The sequence below is a fragment of the Crocodylus porosus genome, unplaced genomic scaffold (assembly GCF_001723895.1).
Source record: "Crocodylus porosus isolate Cpor-Errol unplaced genomic scaffold, CroPor_comp1, whole genome shotgun sequence".
NCBI lineage: Eukaryota > Metazoa > Chordata > Crocodylia > Crocodylidae > Crocodylus > Crocodylus porosus.
In genome coordinates this window covers 32,272,036-32,291,815 of record NW_017728914.1, presented here as the reverse complement: position 1 = coordinate 32,291,815, position 19,780 = coordinate 32,272,036, and the positions used below count along the sequence as shown (strand labels likewise).

At 39.8% G+C, this 19,780-nt stretch overlaps 1 protein-coding gene across 2 annotated transcripts in view; it reads right to left on the bottom strand.

The window, feature by feature from the left end:
- Positions 1 to 19,766, bottom strand: part of CNOT6 (CCR4-NOT transcription complex subunit 6) — a 42,182-nt gene extending 22,416 nt beyond the window's left edge. Inside the window, exons 1-2 of one of the 2 annotated variants that reach the window (XM_019535182.1) lie at positions 19,645 to 19,766; positions 234 to 347 (exon numbers count right to left, since the gene is read on the bottom strand). In XM_019535182.1, coding sequence (XP_019390727.1) covers positions 234 to 345 — 112 coding nt within the window. In that variant the 5' untranslated portion in view covers positions 346 to 347; positions 19,645 to 19,766. Of the gene's footprint in view, positions 1 to 233; positions 348 to 19,644 lie in introns of those variants that run through there. The other variant, XM_019535181.1, reaches the window with a different exon arrangement.
- Positions 19,767 to 19,780: the final 14 nt, after the last annotated feature.

The window sequence follows — 19,780 nt, the reverse complement described above, 5'->3', positions numbered from 1 at the left end:
GGATGTGTATCTAGCTGGGGTAATGTAGGCCCAGCACTCTTTCCTGCTTATGCAGGGGGTCGGACTCGATGATCCATTGAGGTCCCTTCCGACCCTAGCATCTATGAATCTATGAATTTACTAGAGTTTGAATATGCAAATATAAAGCACTTGCTTTTAGCATAATGTACTAAAATTAACCCAAATCTTCATTTCTTTAGCTTTCAATAACCACACATCTATCCATTTCTTACCACTTATTTCCAACTCTGCCCAATGTGATTTCTTTCCATTTGCTGCTTCTTCTGAGGACATAATTGTGTACATCCTCCGTGGATCAGGTGGATCGTACTTTTCCTTGGGCATTCCTGTTCAAATAAGAATGTAAAAGAACAGTTATGTTATACTATTCCATTTGATAAAAATACTACCCTATTCTGGAGGTATTCTCCCTTTTATGTGGCATGACCCATTTACTCCATGTTATTTCCAGCTCTTCACACCAAAGTAACCCTTTCTCAAGTCATCTGACAAATCTAAGAAGGGGGCGGGGGGAGCCGATCCTGCCTGAAAGCACACAGACTCCTGTAGCTTCTAAGATTAACAGACTAAGATGCAGGCTGCACACACATACTTGCACTAATTTAGCTAAATCTGTCTATAATCTGCCATTAGAATCCCCTATAACATTGCATCTTTCCTTCTGAAAGAAGGAAACTCTTATTTTATCTTGCACCGTATTGATGAAGCCATCAAAAACTGAAACAAAAAAGTTGAGGATGACTTGATTAATTAATATGGTCAGGATTGTTCATTCAAAGTAATGAGAATTAAAATTCGGAAATCTTTCACTGAAAAATAAAAAAGGAAGCCTCAATGTTATTTTGTCACAAGTTTTTTTAAACTTTTATCATTCTACTCAACGTAGCAAACACTGGGCATAACAATCACAGAGTATGTTTCAATGGCAAAAGAAAATAAAAATAGTCTGAAAGCCTATCATTCTATTTAATATCTTATTTCATTCAGAATAAAGTTCCAAACAACACAGTTTTACCGAAAACACTTTTTTCTTACTTGAATGTAGTTTTATAGACCAAATAATTTATCCTAAGAAACCATGATTCTATGCTTAAAGAAATCCTGAGGTTTCAAGTTTCTCACTAATTCCTTTGCAAATATATGCTCAGTGCATGAAAATAAAAAGTTGCTAAGCTAAATTACGCTCTCAACAACATCTGTACAACCCCACAATCAGTACGTCTGCACAGATATAACTGACTTTGTAATTTACTTAAACAGCTCTGCTGATGCACAAGGAATAGAAAACGGATCATTTCAATACCTGTAAGGGCTCTACAAAGCTTAGACTACAGAAACTTGTTCATATTTCTGATGTAGCAGATAAAGTGATGAAATACATACACTGGGCAGACTTAGTGGAGAATGCATTGCCATTCCTATAATCCAGGGTCAATTTTCAAAACTGCTTTTCAAACCTACAGAGGACTACAATGTTGGAATTTAAATCTCTAATTAGAAACTAAGTGCATTTCAAGGGAATGACTGTGTTTCAAACTGACCTTTTGCTAACAAGTCATGTAAAATTCTGTGCCTTGGGTACTAGAACATCTAGTCAGTGGCTTGAGACACTTAGGAATCTGTCAGCAGATATTTGGTATCATAGACTGTTATGCTCTATGTAGACTTTAATGTTATGCTTTATCTGTGCAGTATTGCTGATGTCTTAATCACAACTGTAAACTTGTCATGCTTGCTTGTCAGAAGCCTCAAGTAATAGTTCAAGAAACTTGCACAGCAAAGCCTACTAATTCGCACCTTGTTAGAAACAAAAACTGAAATCTTTTCTCTTTACATAAGTAATCCCCCATAGTCCCAATTAATAAGCATTTAACAGATTTGTAGTGAGGTATTAATTCTTACAAAAATATACCATGGTATAGTTATCAAAGTAAAATCCAAGTAAAACTAAATTACAAATACAGTAGCAAAATAAAATGACAATATGCTTTGAAATATTCTTTGCTGCTTCTTTCACTTCATAACTCACAATGATTTTCCCCATTCACCATTGTTCACACACACCACAAAATATATATGTTTTTGCACTGTCAGTATTTTTTAACATTTTTAGAAAAGTCAAACATCTAAAAGTTAGGAGGCCAGCATTTTTTTAGGCAACATTTTTATACATATTATGAATCTCCAATCAGATGATTCCCTCTGAAGACTATTGCTCAATTCAAAATGGGTAAAATTACTGAACTTTTGTTATATTCCTTGCAGAAGTGCAGCCCTAACCTTCATTCAATCCTGTACAAACCTTGCCCTTCCTCTTCCTGGAGAACTCTGCTTTAATTACAAACCTTACAATTTCTGCAGTAAATAAGGCATGGGGGATGTGGCAGGGCACTGTTGGTGTCTGCCACTTTAAGGGCTGAGCCAAACAGCCAGCAGGTGCTTGATTGCGGTGGCCATTTTAGAACTCTGGCCGCCTATATAAACAGAGCAGTTCACTACTGGCAGGCCAGGTAGAAGTATTACTTGGTTGAAAAGCTGTACAAAGCATCTTGAAGGTAGGGGCAGGTGCTTAAGGGGGATGGTTTGGTGGTTCCTAGTCCTGGGCATAACCTAAAACTGCACCCTGTTGGGAGTGGGTGGCCTGGTGGGGCTCCCAGTGATGTGGGGGCCTCCAGCAAAATACCAGACCAGTTACCACCCTGGTAGAAGGTGGGTTGGGGTGCCTTAACCCCTAGCCCCCACAACATTGTGGATACAAGGGGGCCAGGCATAGCTATGGCCACCTGAGCCCCAGTGAGAGGGGGTGGAGATGTAGAACCCCAATATGCAAGTGGGTATAGAGCTGCCCTGGGAGGGGCTAGGGCAAGTGTGGCCATGGTTGGGTAACTGGCTGGCTACTACCCCAGTGAGGGTCACAGGAGAGGCCCAAAAGATGGTATCTGCCACCCAAGGTGTTTACTAGGTAAAGCCTATGGCTGAAGGGGCCTGCTCTGAGGGAACAACGTGGTATAAGTTGTTGATGTGTGGAAGAGACCCTGGGAGAGGGGGAGGAGTGTGAGGGAGCCCTAGTGAGAGGTGGGTGGTATGAATGTGTGTGTTTGATGTCTAACAACAAGAGCTAAGCTTGGTCTGGTTGTAGGCTGGGAGCACTGTCACCTGGATGCCATCTGTGAGCCTTGGGCTGTGGTATAGGGGAGAAATGGAGCTGCAGATAGCTTCCCCCTAGCATTGGGGCAAGAATGGGCAGCCTCCTGCCTTATTAGAACCAATTAAGAAACAACAAGGAGTGACAAGTGAGGAGGTGGGTGGTTGGCCCAGAAACAGGTGGGTGGGCCAATGGCAGACTGGCCCCAAGAAAGCCCCATTACAAGGAACTACAGATGTCTCACTATCAGGACTATCCTGATTCAGTCCCAGAACACAACCCACCATCTACACTCACTGGTAGAAGTAGTAGGTTGTTAACTGTCATGAGAAGAGGAGATGCACTATCTGGAAGTAGATTTCACAGACTTTCCTTAACAGGACTGTAGAGACCTGAGTTTCTTGGGAACATTTCCACCTCCTGGAAAGGAACATGCACTATTATGGGCCTTTCTGCCCACTCTGTCAGCCTGCCACAGTCCCATCCTGCTGTGCACCTATCCAACCTCCCTATAACTCCCCCTTGTATCCTCCCATCTTCCTGAGCCCTCAGCATGCCAGTATGGCTGACTGCCTTGTTGCCTTAGCTATATTGGGAGGGAGTGCTCAGGAAACAGTCTGCCTTTTCTCACCAAAATGTCCAACCCCATGGCAGCTCCTGGCTGCAGGGAAGAGCAACTGCACTGGAGTTCTTGGTGCCCTGCCAGCATTGGGCTAGCACACCAGGTGTGGGTCACAATGGGAGGAAACACAGTTGGTACCGATGGAACTTTACGTGCCAAATAACAAGTCTCCGCTGTTGTATGAGACTTCTTACAAGACCCATTTTTCACAGAGGTATGGGATTAGACAAATAACCTCAATTAATTTTCAAGCCCTTGCTTTAAAGTAGGGAGGGCCACCTTTTTGGCCAGTGTGCCACTCCAATCCCCTTGGATCCAGTCTGTTGCCTGTGTTTCTGCTCCTTACCTGCTCTGTCACCCTGTTACCTGTTCTTGGCCTATTGCTGCTGTGCTATCTGTCCCTTCCTCAATCTGCTGTGTGCCCCACACACAGGCTGCCCATGCCACTAGTGGCACGTGTGCCACAGGTTGCCCAATCCTGTTTTAAAGAATGGTGGTCCTGAAACTTCTACGTGAAACTATTTGTTTGAGGAGAAAATGATTTGCCAAGTTGCCTTAAGTCTTAATAACTGCTGCAGCTGAAACTGATAAATGCAGATATATCTGGCATGATGAAGATATCGGTCCAAATGGTTAAATTTTAATACAATTTTAAACAACTGAAAACAGGATTTATAACTGTGTCAAACAAACTTAACCCTAGGCAGTGCTACCTGCAGGTCCTGTAATATGCGTTTAACTAACTTGGACAGAATTTTGGCCTCTTTCCCAGAAATGCTGGCTACCAGCGATTCTTGCTGAAGTCACTGCAGTGCCTCACATGCTCAGTAACTCTGAAAGTTAGGCCATTATTGTCTGTCAGAAGAGCTTGTTGTTAATGGAGACTGAAGTTCTTCATGTATGCCCAGAACAGGTGTAATAAGGTACTCGGCTGCCCAGAAACTTCTCTAAGGATAAAGCTGCCTCCATGCAGCTGATATTATCTTTTCATGTTGAGATGGTAACCATTGTAAATTGGGGCCACCCAACTTCTGAGTGGCCAGGGACCACGTGCCAGAGATTGTGAAGACTGTTGTGCCTTGCCCTCTTCTGCTTTCCCCCTTCCCCAAAGGACAGGGGCAGGAAATGGTGGAAGCTGAATGTAAGAGACCCTAACAGCAGCAGAAGGAGCAGTGGCCAGACAGAAGCCTGTTCTAAATAATGCTAGTTATGATATTACACGTGTGGTTAGACTTTTACACTAGAGGACACAGGGAATAAGGTTTCAGAAGTTCTGGGTTTTTTTTTTTTTTTTTAAGCAGTCAGAAAGCAATACATGGCAGGTTTTGGTTACAACCAACCAGTCCCAGACCTAAACCAGTAGACTTACACTTCAGACTTCTACCAGAGTAGGTACACTGGTGAGATCTTTAAAGAAGTGAAAGAACTGACCAATATTCTTGGCAAAAGCCCTTTGAAAAGATGCACAAGTATACTGGAATAATGGCCTTTCTAGCTGTAGCTTTTTTTGCTAGCATGGCTAATTTTACTGTACAGGGACAAAGCATACCTTTGCCAGCACAGTACACCAGTGTCCATAGTAGGTATGCCAGGTTACTATGAGACATGGCTGTTTTTTATACTAGTAAGTACCAATACTAGGATTTGCTTTATCATGGAATAAATTAAGCTTCACAGGTATTTGTCATGTCTCTATCTGCATGCCTTTAACATTATAACTCAAGGCTGTGTCCATTCTGGAAGACTCTGGTCACCTGAGAACCAGTGAACCTGACACTACAGGAGGGCAATAGTAGAGTTGTTTCAGGAGGAAGCTATTTAGTCAGACTATTCAGGACCTGGCTTGTCACTAGCTATTGAACACCAAAGGTTTAACAGGTTTTACAGAAAAGGTCTGTCTTATGGATTTAATAACTATTCCTTCAAACTAAGTAAAACTTCAAACTAGACAACCAAAACCTTTGAGGGTCTTCTAACAAACCGTAACTAATACATCTGATATTTTAAAGGATAAGGAAAAAAAGAGCAGTAGTAATATAACTTAGAAAATGAAGCAAATCTCCTAGGCGTACATCTACGTACCAGAAAGATGCAAATAAGAACTAGCATGTTAAACATATACAAAATCACTTATGGGTATTTTTAATATTTTGATTGCAAAATCCTGAATTCGTTAAAAGCAAATGGTTTAAAAGGAAATCCGAAAGGGTGCTCTTCCTCCAAAATTATATTTTGGGCGGGGGCAGGAGGGGGTCCTTATACTAACAATTCCTGAAGGTTTCCTCAAATTCTCCACATAACACTAACTAAAACAAAGCAGTCAAAGTTTCAACCTGAATACTTTTCAGACACTTGTGAGCTAGTGAAAAGCACTACTGGATGCTGAAATATAATCTTTAACTCTATTGTTTGATCTAATTCATTTTTCTCTAAGACTTACTTTGATGGATGCTTAGTAAGTACTAGTTTTACATCTTATCCATCAATATATGAGTAATGCCTAGAGTATCATCTGCTGGGAAATGAGGTTTCCCTGGCTACCTCTCTTTGCTACAAGCAGATACCTTATGTAAAATACAAAATCTTCTTATTTGTGTTATTTTAACTTAATATGCATCTTTCCCAGGAGCACCAACAGATTTAATTTTTTTTGACAGGGCTTGGTTCCCCTTTTATCTGTTGCCTTCCTTTTCCTACTGCCCACTGCCCCAAACTCATTGCATCTTTAATTTGGAAAAAAAAAAGTGAATCAAAAATACAACTAGCAAAATACAAATATAAGAAGGCAAAATTCAAAGAAACACCAGATAAAGGTATCTTTTGTCAGGATTGGTCTAAATAAAACCACAAATACACTTTTACTTACCATCTTACTGCTGAAAGATACACATTTAAATGTTCAATATGCATTACTTAGTGATTATATTAAACCCTTTTACCTTTCAAATATTTCAAAGGAAGAGTGATGGTACATGTGAGGCACAGTAGGTCTCTTCAAATACTCATGTTGGAGGCTCAGACTAGGCCACTTCCTGATGAACAGGAATGCTGCAACCCTGTGCTTGGTGTAACTCAGACAATTCTCCACATAATGCAAACTCATTTTGAAAACAGATTCCAGCTTTGTTACACACACAGGCATCCCTTACATTGTATTGCCTTGTGCTCCTACCCCACTCTTGTGCATGCACATAATCCTCTCACCTGAGTCATGGTGAACTAGCTGTCTTTGAGGGCTGTGGGCTAAAGTCCAAGTGAGGCTTTCCCTCAGTTTGGTATTTGGCTCCTTTCACCAGGAGGATGTGCACTTGAGGGCTGATAGCTGTCAATGGCCTTTCTATGATTCCTGCATATCCAGAAGGGCAGAAATTCTCCCATAATTTATTTTGAAAGAATTGGAGTGGCACATGTTTAGCTCACTTAAAGTTCTATAGAACATAACACCAATGAGTACGTGGTTACACTTTTTTTGTTTGTTTGTTTTGTTTTTGTGGTTTTTTTGCAATGCAAGGTGATCTGGATTTTCATATCTGTGTACCAATTACCTAGTTAATTTTAAGGTAAAGATGCATCAAGGCAGTACTTTTGCCTCCTTAAGAGCATCTGGCAAAAATCTGTCTCCACCCAGCAACAAGTGTGAAGTAAGGTGTTTTACTCACCCCCATCATGCATGCACTAGTTAAACAGTAACATTAAATAAAGTCTAGAATCTTAACTGAACTCAAAGTACATCGCTTTTAGATCATTTGAAGGTCATGGCAAGAGTTTAACAATGTACAGTCAAATGAAAAATGATGGTCTTCACTTAAAAGGGTAAAAGCGACTTGTTTAACCCCCTCAATTCTTTCTTTAAAAAGGCAGGCAAATCACACACTGTAAATGTAGAGAATATTTTCTATACATTGCAAAAAACCAAATATTACATCTAAGAGATTTGAATGCTGAGGATCAACATTTTAATTAAAATGTAAACATCTTCATAAGTGCTATATGGCATTTGGCTACTATTAAAAACATGATCTGGAAGACTCAAGCATACTTCTTCCACAAGCAGAATCTAAACGCTCATTCCCATGTAATGACTAAGCTCTCTACCCATTCCTCAAGCAGGAGTTTTAAACACCATAATAAGTTTAACGCTTCAAAGTTCCCTTCATTATTAGCATTTTGAAGAAGCTCCCATGCAATACCCTAATTTCACTTGTTGTTCAATTAGGGGATGGGCAAGTGGAAGGACATCATCATTTAACAGATATTGAGCCTGGCAGGGAACAACATACACTGACCATAACTATACTTGATGCAGAAAAACAGTTAAGTTGAATAATGACTAGTATTTAAAACCTATGATATTCTATAGAAATTCAGATGTTTGAAGTGGCAATTTTTAGAAGACTAGTAGATGCATAAAACAAAAGTCTGTTCATTATGCTGTACATTTATAATTTAAATGGTTCTTTCCACAGCTGATGACCTCTGAAAAAGCGTTTTTTTTTCCATGAAAGCATGCTTGATATAGTAGCTCAGGGGTTCTATGTATTTTTATTTAAGTGATGAGGGCTTAAGTTACTGAATCGGTAGGCACTGACCAGAGCTGGGTTTTTTTTTTTGGTTTTTTTTTTTCTTTCTGGACTAAGTATCTGTGCAGATGTACATACAGGTATAGGAAAGGTCCAGTGGTCTCGTAACAACACAGCACCCTCAAGCCCCTCTCCTCCCCCAAATTAAAATAAATTTTAATGAGGCACCAAAGATAGTAGGCCTACAATTAAAGAATTATCACATTCTGTTCTTCAGTCTGCCCTCATGTAGGCAAAAAATTAGAATAAACAAATCTGAAATATTACAAGTATTTCTATTAATAAGTGTAATTGTAAATTTTCTACTATGTCAGGATTTTAGCTATGTTAGCTTGAGGGCAAAAGTAATGGACTGGCTATGTGCTCTGTAGACCATTATCTCCAGCACTAGAAAATACTGTGAGAATGGGGAGTTCAGAGAAACAATTAATAAAGAGGGGTGAAGGGCAGGTAGTCATGCCACAACCAGACATTAAACAGGACTATAGACCCCAATCTAATACATTCAAACCCTATTTTTTTAAATGACAGACAAATCCATTAAACTATACATTTAAATGAATCTATTCATGCTTCTTGCAAACACTGGAGGCTCTGTATCTGAGAGACTTCCTCCTAGAGTTTCACTTCTATTGGAGGGTTACTTAGATTAGTACACACACGATTTTAATAAAGCTTTATTCACTTGTTCACTCCTGCCCCCCCCCCCGATGGTATTAGTTTTGGATTCTATCTAACCGGTAGTATAGAAGCAGCAATGCTATTTGAAACAGCCCTCAAATGCAGTCTGCAGCTGTATCTGCTGCAGCATGTGGCTGAAGAGCAACAGCCAAATTTAGATGTGCACCTGCACTTTAGAAGTGGTCAAGTCCAAAACAATACAGCTTCCTCAAACTAGAGGCCAACCATGTTTAAAGCACATGATACCTTAAGCTAGAAACATTTTGATTATAAACAGAACTTCTTAAGGCATACATGATTACTCAATAGCTAACATCCTTCAATTTTTTTTGCCCACAACTTGGGTGTTATCTATTAAATGCTGTTTGAATATAGCAATGCTGTCCAAACTGCAGTATTAAACAGAGAGAAAAAACTGGTAACTCTTTTTGTGTTAGTCTCAACTGAGACTATAAAGGTGTACTATTAAATAACTGCAATTTATATTTTGACTAGAGAAGACATTTTTGGTATTGTTGGAATAGGTCACTTGATTTGCCTAACACCTCACCTATGCTAACAGTATTCTGAAGAGAAGAACAGGTAAAATGTTGAAGTTAAAATACCAGCTCTGGAAATCATCTTAATCTCTCCGAATAAATATCTGAAATGGAGTTTTGCTCACTTTCCTGCAAAAAGGAATAACAGAATTCTTTAATGTTATGGGACGTAACTTCTTTTGCTATCATTCTAATAAGCTAGTCTTATTAACAAGAAGGGCAGCCAGATTTCCTACATAAAATCAAGCGATTCCCTCTGACAGCTATTTCTTTCCTAATTTAATTTATCATTTTTCTGTCATGACCTCCTGTCCTTGTTTCAGTCTCTTTCCCCTTTGTTTTTGGAGTGATCTTACAGAACCCCTTTCTCTCTCTTATGTCCATGCCTTCAAAAAGCAATTAGTAGCAGGTCTGTCTTTACTCAGATTAATTCATTTTTCAAAATCTAGCAACATTTTTAGCCAGATTTAACAGAGAAGGATGCGAGATGTTCACATTACAGTATTTTCATCGCTTGTTGAGCGAGAACAAAAGAACAAGTTCTACCCAAACTAAGACGACCAGTGTAGATGGCTTCTGAGCTTCACCTGTTTTGCATTTTTGCAGCAGTGCCAGGAGGAACAACTGCTACCAGTAAATCAAACTGATGCAATCTTCATCTGTTTATTGCTTCTTCTCTAGACAAGACTGTAACAGAGCATAACAAGTGTGATGCCCTTCCAGGTTTATTTTATGTTTTCATCTTAGGACCATACAAGATCCCTTTGATCAAATTTAGAACTTGGATATTGGCATAATCCAATCGTATTAAAAATATGGATATGGTGGTTTTTTGATATTTAAATTACTACAATAGCCCTGGGAACACTGCTCTTACATTTTCATTAAAGACAGAAGTGTGTGGTACCTACCAATGCCACATCTTTGGGCCTCCTAGCATACTTATATTTTGAACTAATGCATCTGTTTCACTATTTTAGTGACAGAAGACTAGTTTTATATGGGGACCAATTCAAAACCACAAGCAGCACTTCCTCTTTTGCTGACCTAATGTAGCCAGATACACTCATGTATATCACTGCGCTAAGAGTTCACAATGACATGTAAATTCAAACTCCTAGCAATCTGGACTGCATGAATCTTCAGGGAAAAAAAACCTGTGACTTTTCTTCTGCATTATGACTTATACATACAACTACCTAAATGATATGATCAAGTTAAACTAACCATATAATTTTATTTTTATTCTTTGTCAAACTGAAAAAGATGTGCAACAAGTTCTGTGAGGCACTCTTTTTTTTTTTAATCTAGCTAATTTTTGCAACTAATTAGTTTTCTGCCATTTTTAGGTTGCCGATGACACCCTTTTTAGGGCAAGTTCAGATCACTTGTAGATGAAAGTGCCAGAAGATCCTTACTCAGCACAACTTAAGCTGGATTCAGCAAGGGTCAGGAAAGCTGAATTCAAATTCTAATCTATTTATAAACAAATACGTAAATAAATAAATGCTCCTGCCACACAACTTAGTATTTTCCAATTGGAAAATACTATTTTCTCTGATGCTTAGAGCACCCTGGTGAATTCAGGTTACCCTTTATCTGTAAAGAAGGCAGCTTCAGGAACCTAGTCTTAATATAGACAACCCTTCTTTATCCATTTTAAAGAAATCTCTGAAAACCGGAAGGTTTAATAAAGTAATTTTATTTACCATCATTTCATTAGTGCCAGGACAAATGAAGAGCTATGTTTACCTGCCTGATGTAGCCTCAACTGGCCCTTTTAGCCAAGATGGGCCCCTCATTCACAGCCTCAATGAGCTTCAGAGGGGCACTGGTAGTAGAGAACTGAAGAAGCGAACTCTGCACCTAGGTGAAGGGCTTTCCTGTCCTGGGTGTTTTCCTTGCTGACCTTCTGTTTGTCCCTTTATGCTAACTTTTGCAGAACGGATCTCTTGGTTCATTCTGGCTTCCTGCCTCCCTTTGAGGCTAGTCTCTCGTATGTTCTTTCACAGGCAATTTTGATCAAAACCATAAAATACTCTAGATTGTCAGTGTTATGTACAAAGAGTTGCATTTTGGGGCACTCCTAGTAAACCTGGCATTTTCTTTAAGAATAATTTTTGCAGCCCATACACTACAGTATTTTTATATAGGTTTACAACACAATGTTCTGGCCTTGTATCTTTACTCATTTGAGTTTAACTTGCTTTTTAATTGTGGACAATGTCTATTTAGTTTAAGTATTTTCAAATGTTCTCAGATCAAGGTAGGATTAGCCTAAATAATTAATATGACTGCATGCTTCTTTATTATCAGTAGCACGCATAATGATGCCTATAGTAAAAGCTGTTGTATATTAAATACAGAAACACTAATTCAAAACAAATTGTAAAATCTGAAGGAGGAACACCCACACTGATTCCCATAGCAACACTTTTGCTCCCAAATATAGATACTGAAAGACTAAATCCCAACTGTGGAGACATTATTAATGCTGATATAAATACTTTATTGCATAGCCTGAAACTTCAAAGTCTCACTTACTTGCATCATGAAAGAGCAAATAAACCTTAGAGCAGAGCCAGAACCCCATTATGGTAAGCATTAAAGAAAAATATAGCAAGATAGTCCCTCTAAGAAGTTCAACCTTTGAGCTGTTTATGGAAGAAAAGCATTTCTTCACCTAAAGAGATGAGCAAGACCTCCTCAAATGTAAAGGCAGGAGGACCCTCTCCCTGCCCCCCCCAACATACTGTATGTACATGCATTTATACATACTAAGGGGTGGGGGAGAGATGCAAATAAGAGCTAAAAGTGAATCCCCTAGGAAGTAAAACTCCATTTTCAACTTTCTGAGAAGTTGTAATTGGAGTTCTGCAACTCAACTACAATACCCATATTTATTTCTTAGCTTGTCAAATAGGGTGATCTGTGTAAGGTTCAGTTATCCTACTGCCTTTTACATGGGCTAGCTCAAAGCAAATTCCATTGTATTTGGGTTATTTAATAAGTCTTTATTCCCATCCAATTCAGTTAACCATACACTATAACAACCTTTACTTGCAAAGCCCAGTATTCCATTTTACCTTTATGTATTTGTAAGGGTAACTTCTTTGTGGTATGGGTCAAAGCGTGAGGTTGCCACACACAAGTGTTGATTGTTACAACACTACCTTTCAATGGGACTAACATGCAGAGTATGATACAGCTCAGTGTGATTAAGGGTGGCAAAAATAGACTCTTGGTTCTTACTCAGCAGAACTGCCGTTGTCCTCAACTGGAGTTTGAAAAAGGAGTTCAGAACCTGGTCTTGTATCAGGATCACCTTCCTAAAGAAAATTCCTTAAGTGTCTAAACATAGGAACTTATAAAATATCCTCATCAGCTGCCACAGACTGATGCAACATATTTTAATACTGACACCAGCATTTCATGCTATAGAAACAGTCAAGAGTCTCATACCCTCTGCTTCTAACCTTCAACAGCTATCTAAACAAAAAAAGCCACATCCTGATGCAAGTGATCTGGGTATGCATAGATTACTTCTACCCCAAAAATGGCTCAAAAAGCCTAGCCCATTCCTTGAAAAATGGAACCCTGGAAAAACAAGATGGTTAGAACTGCCTGGATTAGACACACAGTTCAGTCCAAGTTAAAGCTTCTGCTTGGCATTATACAAAATTTGAGCACTCCCCCTTGCATACGACCAAATATATTTAAAAAAACCCCAAAAAAACATTTGAATACTACAAATCCAAATGCATATGAAGGAAGGGGTTAGTAAGAATACTACTGAGTACAAACGTATGTTTTTATCCATCTTGTACCCGCTCTGATCATGGGAAAATGGAAGCTCTCAGCTGTAAATTCAATTAAATTTACAGATGTATGGATTAACTCTTCATGGGCCAATATGTACCCATCAGCTACACAAGACCCCAGAACAGTGCATTATCTGAATAAATGGTAATAGTATTCTTTCATATCTAATCCTTTAATGACTTGACTTACTGATATAGACTAGTAGAAGTTTGCCAGAAAAAGGTAAGGACACCTTGCATACTCTGCCATCAGCTTTCCAGTGTTTCAAATTAAGGCCACATTAGGAAGCACATGACTGAGGAAAGCTGCAAAACAGATAAGACCCAAAGCTAAATTAATCCCATTTCTGTCAAAATATGCACACAAATATCTTCTAACGAGCCAAACCTAGAAGTTTAAATACCTTCCCTGTGGGTGGTTTTTTTTTTTTCTTTCTTCTCCATAGTCAAGACAAAGGGAGGATAAAGAATTCCTTGAACACCCATAAACTGGATTTTAATCAGCGAGTTGGACACACTGCCTTCAGAACTAGACCACTGAACTAAATCACCACAAGGTAAGGATGTTCCATTTCACCTCCAGCATTTTAAAAAGTCTAGGACCAAGCTATCTTGGACTTAAGGTATTTAACAAGCCAGTGCAGTGCATTGCAACCTGTGGGGTTGACACTACTAGAATTCTTGTGTTCATTTCATTGTCATTTCAACTCTCAAGTCAGTGGTTTATACCCAGGTTAGCACTATATACAGGCCTATAAGAAGCCATTCTGATTTTATGGCGGAATTTAGACACACTGGGCATGTCTACATGAAATGCTTAATGCGCCATAGCCTAATAACATTTCCCAGTAGCGTGCCAAGCAAACACTGTGTTAATACACTACTGCGCAGTAGTTTTAGGCTACTGTGCAGTAAGTGTCACTAAAAACCCATGTGCCAGTGCTACTGCCCAGTAACTGTAGTTACTGTGCATTTAGTTAATACTTCATTACGCAAGCACTAAGTTAAATGCACAGTAACTAATGCGCGTTAATAAACATGTAGATGTGCCCACTCAGACCTCATGTAAATATGTTTAGCTTTTGCATTAAGAATTCTACCAGGCATATGAAAATTCTCCTTTAAGTGACATATGCACAGTATATCTTTTATACATGCACACTCTTCAAAATACCTTAATACAGAGTAAAGAAGTCACAGCATCTGAATATTTACAAAATTAAATGAAAACATAATTTCCTGAAACAGAGCACATGCTATGCACTTCTCCAAAAATGAGTGAGATTTCCTTTCAGACAACCAGCATTTATCAACTAGAATACAATTAGATAAAAGCCACACTAGAAATCATACAACACAACCTGTTTCACTGCGGTGCATGGAGAATGGGCAGTTGATCCCCTGCCTAAGGTGGGTCACAGAATTTCAATTATAAGTCACTTAATTAAGAATACTGTAACTTGTTAAGACTTCAGGATGCATTGGCAGTAACAAAACACAGAAGTCTAACTTCAGCATCACTACATGAAGCTGGCAGCACAGCAGGCAAGTACTGCCAAGCTCTACAGTGGTCTTTTTTTTTATTTTATGGGACTTCATTACTTTGAACTGCACACCCACATTGTGCAGCCCAAAAAATATCCTGAGTCCAAGGTGTGGATCTAGCCCACTTCTACTTCGAGAATGCTAGCTGATAGATGGCAATATGCTCATGCATAATTACTGTAAGCTTTTTAACTATTAAAGAGTTCATGGATGTTCAGAAGAAAACATTAGATCTATGTTCTGTAAAGAAAAGCATATGAAAATACATTGGTAAATCTGTCTTTAAGCCAACATATTTGAATTATGGGTGACCAATGTCAGAATAACTTGAAAAATGTAAGCCATAGTTAAATTTGAATCTCAAGGTTTCCTAAGAGCTTTCTGTGGAATACAGCTACATATATAACTTTCACAAAAAATCTTTTGTTCATAAGCTTTAAAGTGTTAATGGTCAAACAGTTTGCCACAAAGACCGTGCTAAAAATCTTGGGTCTGCTACCAACAGATAGTTCACTGGGTCCTACTTTTTGTTTTGGTTTAACTTCATGCCTTACAATATTTGTAGGTGTTCCTTGCACATGATTTAAAAAAATTTGAAAGAATGTCTGCTCATGAGCAGCCATTTAAATGTCGCATTTTCATTCTGATCCTACAGGCAGATCCTTGTACTTCTATGGACTTTCACTGAAGTCGCATCAACTTGCAGGATCCATAATTTAGTCATTTTAAGTTTTCCTAAACTAGCCACAGCAGTAAGAGTACCCAGATTCTTTGTAATATGCAATGCACTGAGCCTAAATTAAAGCATACAGCAAATCTCTAGAAATTATATGGCATGGGGCAGCACAACAGGTGATGGCTTTACACTAATAATACAGCCTTTCTTATTCACAGAATAGGTAGGTTTTGTAGCACATGCTATAAACCCCTCTAGTGTGCTGCCTCAAATCAACTCTTAAGCATTGCTTCTTAACTTAATGACAGCAGAAAGGAAAGAGCTGAGAGAGAGACTTTGAGATGCTGCAGTCAGGGGACTGATAGTCAACCCCCCCACCACAGGCTACAAGCAGGAAGGTGCTCCTGCAGACCAAGTATCCTACTATGTAAGCATTAGCAGCTCATAAGAAATAAAGGTGCACAAGAGAAGAGCAACAATACCTAGTCTCTCACTCTAAAGGAAATCATAAGCCAGCCAACACAGAGCCTCCCTCCAACAATTTTGGAATTCTGCAGCAAGAGCCTAGTCTGCAGATCTCCTCGGTGCTCTTTTACAGTACTAGTGCTGTTCAACAGTCCAACAATTGCTTTTCCAAAGCCTCAAACTATCTGCAGGTTTTGTTCTCCTCCTCAAACACTGCCTGGTTCCTTTTCTTTTACAGAAGGCATACTTGAGCACTGAATACAGAAAGTCTTCCAGTTCTCAAACATAAAATGTATACATATCAATACTGTTCTAGTAACAAACTACCTCCAAGTGAGGTAGCTAACATGCATTGTGTCCAAGCAGTTAACAGGTTTGTTGGTCTTTTTTTGTTTGGTTTTTTTCAAGTTTTAAATTTAGCTACAAAAATTCATTTGATATGAAAACAGTATGTGCGATTACAAAAACGTGGGCCAACTTTCCATGCCAACTGGACACTTACAGTCTAAAATGTGGTAACCTGTAAGAAATTCTATGACTTAATACTAAGTTAATGATCCTGCGTAGTATTTGTACAATGATTATACCTCCAAGTGGAAGCATGAAAACTGGATTGGAAAGAGAATACAAAATGGCTAGATTCAAAGCAACACTGGTTCATCTTGCATCTACTCTGAATAATTTAGTATGAGACTTCCAAAGATTACATAGCATCTGTCATGTCAATATTTGGCAATGATTATTAAATTAAGCCTACACACTCCCTTGTAGGATGTTTAATTATCAATATATAGATTAAAGAACAAGATATGCTGTGTTTGACCTAGGGCAGTGCCTATATTAAACTGTCTACATCAGAATTAGGAAAGACTACATTAGAATGAGGAAAAAAATCTAGATATTGCAGCTCAGTCTGCTGCTTTAATTATATGGATATTCTTGTTAGGTGTTAAGCTTTATACTATTTTCTTTTCTACATGACACTACATAATTGCCCTTTTTTTTCCTGCTGAACAAAAATTCTATGGAGAAAGCAATAACTAATATCTGATGTATGCCTAGACACTAACAATAAAAACGAGCCTTCCTTCACATATTCACTTGACAAAAGAGGCTAGTAAGAATACTGATTAGGAGCATATGTTTTAAGCATCTTGTGCCTGATCTGATCATGCTGTATCTGATATACAACACATGCAAAATCCATGGGTTTTGGCTTCATCTGAACCAGGGATGCCATGTTACATGCTATTCAATTCTCACACGCATCCAAGATTACATGACAGGATGAAAAACAGAATACTTGTTGACTTCAGCATTCTGCTGGAAGAGAAAACAGAGGAAATGGGCTTTAGGGGAGGGAATATCTTTGTTCTGTTAGTACAGAACAACAGAGTTCTGGCCCATGACTGTGGCATCTAGGCACCAGACTAATACAAATAATAAATAATGCACTTTGAACAAAAAACCTTAGCCGCCCTAGGTTTTGTCATATGCTGTATAGCTACAATTTTTTCTACTTTCTGTTTATGTTATGAGAAGGATGCTTTCTGCTGAAGTGAAAGACTTGTGAATCTCATTTCAGCCAGCCTTGGAAGTGGTCCTCCTATTTTTCAAGGGGGCTTTCTCCAAACAAAACCATGTACCAGGTTACTAAAACAGCTTTTTTCTTGTTCACCCCTGGAATAGCCTGGTCTTAATGGTTTTTCTTCCACTTCAAACTCAGGGGCACTACATACTTTTCCTTTAATAAAGAGATCTGCATGTGTCAAAAATGTCAAAAATAGTTACCTGCCCATGCAGTATTATAGTCTCATCTAGCTTTATATTTCAGTTCTTCCTCTAAAATTCAAGCAAAATAACCAGCCTGAACACATCAAGACTGCACCCGGAGTTCAACTTCAATATGCAACAGAACAGAGATGCATTGTAGTCTCCTTCGTGCAAATGGACAGATCCAAGTGATTCAGGTGAAAAGTAAATAAAGAGTTAATCCAAATGTGAATGGCTCCATTTCAGTAACAGCATGAATAAACCCCCACAGAAGGCTTCATTGCTAGCTGCAAACTCCAGAGTCCAGATGAACCAGCAGGAAGAACACAGGGTGGATAATCCTGTAAAATTACCTCAGTGGAAATGTTGATAAATTCCCAATTACGAGACCTGCTCTAGGATGAAAAAAAAAATGCAAGATACAATACAATTACCAGTCAATGCTTGCAAACCTTTGCAAGTAACAATTACCACAGGTATTCCTCAATCCCTTGAACTCTGTGCAACTGTCACCTATCACAGTAAAATCCTGTTAAATAAAATAACTCCCTGAAATATGGTAACCAAAGAGCTTCAACTGTGATTATAAAGTAAATATTTGTTTAAGATTGACATAAAAATAATTTTCGACCTCAGATTATTACACAAGAACACCTAAGTTTGTTTTATACATACTTCTCATATTGAAAGAATAATGCATTTCACTTAGGGATTACAATTCATGTCAACATTATAGGTCAGGTAACCTATAAGAATCAGGTAGATTTTGAAGAAACAGGCTTTTAAGTGTGAGGCCAAACTAGCCTTAAAAAGCTTCAAAACCAGGTAGCTGGATATATAGCAACTACTGTATTGGGCTTTTAAAAAAAGCAGAAAGACACTAGAAGGTCTCGTACCCACTTCAGAAATGTTTACACACCACTCATTTGTGCCAGCGTGTGACAAAGGACGGCAATCCCCACCCTCCCTGCAACTTCCCAATTACGGGAGTAACGAGAGGCGCGCGAGCTTCGTCACAGGTCGGAGCAGAGCACCCAATATCACTCCCACCCCCAAAGAGGCACATGTCGCCCTGCCCGAGACACACTAAACAAACTTGCTTTTTTGGCAGGAGCCCAAGGGCCGCACATCCCAATCCCTCTGTTTATCCCTGCATGCGTGTGTCCCCCGGTCTCCGCGGCCCAGTCGCTTACCTGTGTGTCACTGTGAGCCCGCCCCCCCCAGCTGCCTGCATTGGACGGCGGCACCGTCACTCCCGCTCGCCACCGCTCTCCCTTTCTATTTCTCACCCAGGCAGAAAGCACTGGCGGTCGCTGCTGTGGCCTCCTCCTCGCCAGCTAGGCCTCAGCTCCAGCAGCCAGCGCCAGTGCAAGCTTCTCCCAGGGCAGGAGACAGATCCTGTCAAGGCCCCAGTTTTGTTCGCTCCTCACCACCAGCTTATACGTACATACATAAACGTATATATAGATATATATTTTTTTTAAAAAAATGCATCGTTTTTCCAGCTGTTGGGGGCAATCTGGGAGAGGGACAATTAGCAGACAGATGTCATTTTCCCAGGTCGTGGTGTGTCCCCACAGGCACCCCCCTGTACCCCTTTTCCTCTCAGTGTGGCCCCCCCCGCCCAGCTGCCTTCTCCATCGGGTCAACAACCTCCCATCGCACCCCAATATCCAAGCTCAGGACAGCGATAAATACATCGCCCCTCCCCCCTCCATGAGGGCCGCCCCCTCCCACGGGGTGGGGGGCACGGCCCCCCCCGGCTCCTGCCCGTACCTGTGGCTGCAGCATCCCCGTTCCCCCGCCGCCCTCGCTCCGCCGCCTGCCTGGCTCTTTGTTTCCTGCCGCGGGCCGGACGGGAGAGCGGCTCCCCCCAGCCTCCGCCTCCTCCTCCTCACACTCATTGAAAGCA